Raw genomic sequence first — 7,235 nt, forward strand, 5'->3', positions numbered from 1 at the left:
AAAGGACAACTTCCAAGCTGAGTTCTGAGTTTGTTCTTACCAGGCCTGGGAAGGGTCAAGGGTCTTAGCCAGCAACCCTTGGAGTTTCTAAGGTGGTCCATGCCTACCCTGGAGATGCTAAGAAAGGACTAGTGAGAAGGAGATAGACAGTGTCCATTACACTAATAACTGCCAAGACTCATCCACGTAAGTATCCTAATAGGTAACCATAGGAGTATGTGATGATCCTGCTAATATTGTCAATAAAAGTCTTAGATCTCAGCAGGAGAATCTGGAGCAACTTCCTACAAACACCAAATGCACTACCTATACATTGACCTCTGGAGTTGCTGCAGCACTTTGAGTAGTGGAGGCTAACATAGGTCCTGAGGAGTGCAGGGAAGTAAGTCAGGCAGTAGAATCCAAGAGAGTCTACACAGGAGCTAAGTGCAGTTAGAGGTGCTGATAAATGTGGAGCGAATCAGATAAGATCTGAATATAGAGAAAGATACAGAGGTAGAGAGATGGTAGAGATCCAGGGATAGATACATAGTCAAGAATGTATAGAGATCAATACATAGAGAATCTTAACTGATATTAATGTTTCTTCCCTTCCCTTTGCCCCTGTTACTGATCTCCTAACTACTGTAGTTCCCCAGAGATACCTCATTGATACATCTCATTGCTGTATGGATAACATCTCATTGCTTTGCATTGCAAGTGCATCGGTGCTAAGTGCACAGAGGTAATTAGGCAGGGGCTGATTAGCAGTGGCTTTTTCAATAGGGAATTGCAGTACTACTGGTACACATATTACATGACAAGGCAAAATTGGGTGGTTGGTTGGTAGGTACTGGTAAAAGAAATTCCACCCAGGATTTGGAATAGCTAATTGCATTAAGAACTCCTAGGGATTATTTCTACTGACCTATGGGATTTCTAGCCAAGACAGACAGTAAAATCTTGTTCAGAACCATATTATTACTGCTAGATTCTACAGGAGGAGGTAATTGGCAGCTGTGGCAGCTGGTGATAAATCTACAAACACTTCTGACAGATCATTTCAGGACAGCTCATGGCGACTGCTGCTCCTAGAGAACCCTTGGATTTTGACACCTGCAGCAGAGGTGGAAGGAGCTGTGGGAATTGCTCCTTGCCAGAGGTTGTGTTCCAGCTCTAGGACCAGGAACTTTGCTGTTAGACTTGGTTTTGCTCCCCAGGAATGATGCACAGGATTCCTGTTGCTTTAATGGGATAGATATAGATGAAGTCATTGAATAGGTAAATGGAGATGATTTCATTTCATCAAGTGCTGTTTTACTAGAGTGGAGTACTTCTTCACTAATAATTCTGTCCCAGAATGAGAATATTATGTATATTATATATAGGATACATGTAGATATTAACTACTAAACCTTACCTAATCTAATACTAATTATCTATACAACAGACTTGCTCTGCAGTAATCCTTGAGCTCTTTCAGAGTCTCTTGCAATGTGTCCTAAGAGTCTGTGAGAGGCTCGTGGAGCCTGACTGGGTCTTGCTGGAGTCCAGGGGACACTGCAGAATCCTTGAGACTCCACAATCTTCCTGAGGTCCATCCAGGGATGGTAACAAGCCTGTGGATGTCCTTCCACTCGTGTCCTGATGGAGTAGAGACTTTGTCCAGTGAGGCTCAGCCTTTATTCACTCATTTTATTAGATTTTGGGCCACTGATTCCCTTAGACTTTATTCAATGATTTGCTTAGACTTTTCCCAGTGACTCATAGACTTTATCCAGGGATTCTCTTAGACTTTATCCAGGGACTCTCTTAGATCTTATCCAGTGATTCTCTTAAGACTTACTGATTGTTGTAGATTCTGTTTTACTTAGCAAGACCTGTGGGGAAAAGGTTCCTGTCAGTATTCGTGGCCTGAACTGGAGCTCAGCAGGTCCTTCTGGGTCCTGATGGAGTAGACACTTTAACCAGTGATTCTCTTAGACTTTATTCACTGATTCTGTTAGAATTTATTCAGTGATTGCATTAGATTTTTTCCACTGATTCTCTTAGCCTTTGGGCAGTGATTCCCTTACACTTCATCCAGGGATGCTGTTAGACTTTGTTCACTGAGTGTTAGATTTTAGCCAGTGATTCTGTTAGACTTTACTCACGGATTCTCTTAGAATCTGTTTTACTAGCAGGACCATTGGAGAAAAGTTTCCTGTCCGTGGCCTGAAGAGCTGAAAGAGCTACAACCAGACACAAAAAGCTGTGAAATCAACTCCAGCAGCCTGAACCCTTCATCAGGCTGGAGCAGCAGCTCCTGTTCCCACAGACCCAACTCAACACACACCATAGGCTACAACAAAGGAAATTTTATTTAAAAATAAAACTTTGTTTTCATTTTTTTCTTGTCTTTTTTTTTTTTTTTTTTTACTGACACAGGTGAATGAAATCCCAAACAAGAAGCTCTTAGTGGGCACGGCATACAAGGATGGAACAATTAATAAATAACATTAGTATAACCTCTAAACATTAACAATGCAAACAAAACGAGGACTTTAAAACCGAGTGAACCTTAAAGCTCAGCTACTCTCTGTAAGAATATTTACCTTCTGTTTTTTTTCCTTATTCTTTACAGATCTGAAAGGATTAAATACTGCTATTATAGTTTTATATTAATGACACTATTATACCTTTTTTTTGCTTTTTAAAATATCTCGTGAAAAAAAACAAATCTCAACATTTTTTTTAACACTGACACTTTACAAATCGGTGGTTGCCATTCAAGAAGAAAAAAAATGAACAACAGCAACAACAGTTCCTCCCCCCACTGGGAATTTCAACCAGCATTTCCAGAAGGAACTTGAAAAAAAGAAGTGTCCTTATTCCCCACTAATTTTGCAAAGTGGCACATTGAAAGTGCCTCGGGAGTTGCATTTATTTCTTTTTTTCTTGCTCAGCTGGAAGAATAAACCAAAGCCATTGAGAGCCCTGACTCTGCCTTAGGAGCAGCTACAGGAATGGCATGGGGAGAGTGCAGGAAGCAACATGCTGTGCCCTGAGCCCGGGTGGGTGCCCAGGGGCAGAGCTGGGGCAGGGACATGCACAGAAAGCTGTTCAGAGGGAAGAATTGCACATTGCTGCTCGGCTGCAGTGGTGCTGGACACAAGAAAGTCACCTGGAAACCCACCCAGAGCCATATCTCACCTCCCTGCTGGCCCAAAGTCTTTCCTGCTTGGCTCGTGGATGGGCAAAGGGGAGAACCAGCAGGTTTTATCAGCACAACTTGTATTTGGGTACAACTTTGTCCCCTGTGGTTCTCCTCTCTTCCCCCCCAAGCTGAGCAGGTCGCTGTCAGCACAGGTGAGGTGAGAAACCTCCAGGGCTGAAATGCTACAAAACACAGTGTCACAGCTGAAGTGGCAGTTGCCCATCTCTCTGGCTCCTCCTTTTCACCCCTTTCTGAGCAGCTTCGTGCTCAAAGGCATCTTGGCAGCTTGTCTAGTTCTCTTCTCTTGCCCAGAGGGATCCAGCCTGGCACTGCAGCGTTCCCTTAAGAAAGGCACTAGGACATTGGGGTTGGTATTTTTTCCTCTTTAAAAGTCACATCATCGAGTTAATCTCTTAGGAATAAAGACCAAGGAGGTGAAGGGAAAGAAGAGCAATCAATCTTGGGCTTACCTTGCTGAAAGGACAAGAAAAATCCACTGGTTGAGTGCTTGGCTTGACCTGGCAGAGCAGAGCCACGAGACATGGCCAAGACTCTGCTGCACTCAGTGGAATTAGCAAACTCTGACAGGTTTAAGGAAGAAAAGCCACGATTTAAAGTTTCTTACATCAGTTTGAGACACAAACAGTGCACAGAAAGGACACATGCAGAAAAACCAGTGATACATGCCACAAAGATTGCTCTCTCTAATCTCTACTACCTGCAACAACACCCAGAGGAAGAGATCTTGGCACAGAAACCCCCAAAGACAGGCCTGGAAGAGCTCTGCCAAGGCAGGAGTGAGCCTTATGAGCAGCCTGCCACGAAGGGCTTGGACAGGGAATCACTAGTCTGATCACACACACTGTGCAAGAGTTAAGGCTTTGGAGCTGCCTGGACTCGGCTCTCACACAGCCTTGGCAGTGGAAGAGTCACATGTCACACTTGGACACCCTTGCACTGAGTTTTACACAGCGAGGCAGACACAAAGTGGCTCCGAACCCACAGGGAGCAAAGCAGCAGCACTGGAGAGAGAGCGTGAAAAAGAGAGAAATTGGACCGTGGTGTTCCCTCACAAATGAGTTTTTATCACCTGCTTCTCCAGGACAAGCAAATCACTGCTGGGACTGACTGCTCAGGCTCCCCAGGAGACAACACCCAGAGCTGTGCTGTTCCTGCCTCGGCACACGCAGCAGGGCTGGCTCTGGCACCACGGGGCAGGGCAGGGAGAACAGCTCTGCCCTCTCCTTCCTCGAGGGCAGGAGGCACCGACAGCAGCACCTCTGCAACTCACCCCAGGGCCAGAGCCTTTCCTGGCCCCTGTGCAGCCCTGCAGAGCTCTGTGCCCCTGACACCAATCCCAGCACTGTGCTGACCCAGCAGCCATCGGCCCTGGCCCCAAAATAGCAAGTGGGGATGGCCTTGGAAGTGCTGCAGGAGATCTCCTTAGGGATTCTGAGAAAGGAAAGGAGTAAAGAGAGACAGTTCCTGCTGTCAAACTGCCTGGGACTCCCCACTGCATCAATTCCTAAAGCTGTAGGCCTAAGAGAGAAACCTCTGCATTAATTAGAAAAACTCATTTTATGCTCAGTTCCCTCGGTAAACACTTGTTGATCCCTCTCTGCCGACGGTTTGGCTGAGGTCTGGGCTTGGCCTCTGGATTCTTCAAAAGGCCAAACTGCAGCCAGAATTGCTCCAGCAATAGCCCAGGTTGCAGCCCTTTGCCTAATGAACACTGCTGACCTCAGAGAGCTGCAAAATAGTGCTGGATGTGCTCCAAGGGCTGTGACCTGTGTGTGCCCTCCTCGATTCAAACCCTCTCCAAAGGAACCATCCACTCCTGCTCCATGAACAGAGTGAAGTAGCTGAGTATGCAAGTCAGGTTTCCTCACTGGAACAGCTGAGTTCTGACCTTTAAAGCCACGTGATCCTTCCACAAACACAAAGAGTTTTCCCAGACCTGTTTCTCACCACGAGATCTGGTGATACCTTAGAGTAATGGACATGGAAAGAGAAGCCCCCAGGTTGTGTTTCTGACAGCCATGCAGAAAACTGCAAAGCAGCTGAGAGACCAAACAAACACGTCAGCTGCATCTACCAATTCCACAACAAAACATTCTGGCACGAAAAGGTCTCCTGCAAAAACAAGCTGTCTGAAGGAGGGGATGGAATGTGTGTGAAGGCCACTACTCTGCAACAGCCACCATGCAATTAAGATAAATAAAACACCATATTCACCAGGTGCAACATTCCTAGGGAAGAGCTCAGGGGAGTGGCCAGTGATGGCTGCTCCGGCCCGGCAGGGCCACGCTGGAGTCTGAGCATTGAAGCACAAAATGCTCAAGGCTATATAAAAAAGGAGAAGCAGCAGCCAGTTCTTTGCCCTCACTCTGATTCCTCCCAGCCTCTCCCGGCCCTCAAAGCCATGCCAAACTCCTGGCATATCCAGGAATCTAGAGAGACACACGCCAGAGAAATGTGACCCTGACACTGAGGGATCCGACCCTGACAGAAGCAGGTCCTGCTCTCCCCACACAGCAAGGGAGGACTGGAGTCCCAAGCAATAACTGCTATGATTACAGGTGAGAGGGACGTGCCACGGCAAACGGAAGCAATCCGACGATTCTTCCAAGGTTTATTCTCAGCAGAAAGTGACCTCCCAACTGCTCTAAGAAGCCTGAGCCAGACAGACAGCAGCAAACAGACCCGACCCTAGTACCACGAGCCACAGGACACACCACACCGACCTCGAGACTTTTGTTTCTCTGAGCATTCGCTTAAAATTCACAGCACAAAACACTCCCCCTCCCCACAGCCTCCAGGGCATCGGCTGACCCTTGTCACGACACCACCTTTCCCTGCCAACACCCTGGAAAAAAAAATCTGTTCTCTCAGACAAGAGGTAGGGGGTAAAGGACTCCAAGACGTACACTGTATAAAACACCGTTCTGCTTCGCTCCGTCCCTCCGCTTTGAAATCCGGAACCGCAAACCCCTGGATTCTCTGGAGAGGCAGGACTGACCTCAGCACGAAGTCTCTAAAGGAACCCCCTTCCCCTTTGGTGCACAGCTGGGCTGCAGCTGCCCGGGCGGTTGGTCCACGGCGGTCGTAGGTGTGGAGAAGTCTGTGCTATGTGGCCACGTGCGCGGGGGAGGAGATGGACACGAACTCCCGCAGGATGTTTTTGGCCATCTCGATATTGTTATGTGCAATGAGCAGTGCTTTCTGAATGTCCTGATATGAGTAGCCTTGGCTCATGAGGTTCTCGATCTCGCTGGAGAGCTGCAGGGAGGTGCTGGCCCCAGCGCTGGCAGCTCCCGCCTGGCAGCTCCCGGCCTTCCGCTCCGAGTTGATCCGGCGTGGCAGCGGCTTCGGAGGCCTCTCCGGGACTTGGGAGCCGTCTGAAAAACCTGGAGGGAGAAACCAACAAGGCACGTCAGAACAGCGTCATCCAAGATTGGGAAAAAGTCCTTTTCTAGCACTTGAGAGCTTTGAGAAAAACTTGGAGAGAGACACCAACACAGCACATCAAAACAGCGTCAGCCAGGCTTGGGATAAAGTCCTTTTCTAGGACTTGAGAGCCTTGAGAAAAACCTGGAGAGAGAAACCAATACAGCATGTCAGAACAGCGTCAGCCAGGCTTGGGAAAAAGTCCCTTTCTAGGACTCAAGAGCCTTGAGAAAAACTTGGAGAGAGAACCCAACACAGCGCATCAAAACAGCGTCAGCCAGGCTTGGGAAAAAGTCCTTTTCTAGCACTTGAGAGCCTTGAGAAAAACTTGGAGAGAGAAACCAACACAGCACATCAAAACAGCATCAGCCAAGCTTGGGAAAAAGTCCCTTTCTAGGACTCAAGAGCCTTGAGAAAAACCTAGAGGGAGAAACCAACACGGCACGTCAAAACAGCATCAGCCAGGCTTGGGATAAATTCCCTTTCTAGGACTCAAGAGCCTTGAGAAAAACTTGGAGAGAGAACCCAACACAGCGCATCAAAACAGCGTCAGCCAGGCTTGGGAAAAAGTCCTTTTCTAGCACTTGAGAGCCCTGAGAAAAACTTGAACAGA

General features: G+C 47.5%; 1 protein-coding gene across 1 annotated transcript in view; it reads right to left on the minus strand.

Moving 5' to 3' along the window:
- Positions 1 to 6,301: 6,301 nt before the first annotated feature.
- LOC103802936 (E3 ubiquitin-protein ligase CBL-like) overlaps positions 6,302 to 7,235 on the minus strand; it is a gene marked incomplete at its 5' end in the record, with an annotated part of 6,234 nt that continues 5,300 nt past the window's right edge. Inside the window, one exon of the mRNA XM_009075469.1 lies at positions 6,302 to 6,582. Coding sequence (XP_009073717.1) covers positions 6,302 to 6,582 — 281 coding nt within the window. The remainder of the gene's footprint in view (positions 6,583 to 7,235) is intronic.

Source organism: Acanthisitta chloris, unplaced genomic scaffold (assembly GCF_000695815.1).
Source record: "Acanthisitta chloris isolate BGI_N310 unplaced genomic scaffold, ASM69581v1 scaffold31745, whole genome shotgun sequence".
Classification (NCBI taxonomy): domain Eukaryota; kingdom Metazoa; phylum Chordata; class Aves; order Passeriformes; family Acanthisittidae; genus Acanthisitta; species Acanthisitta chloris.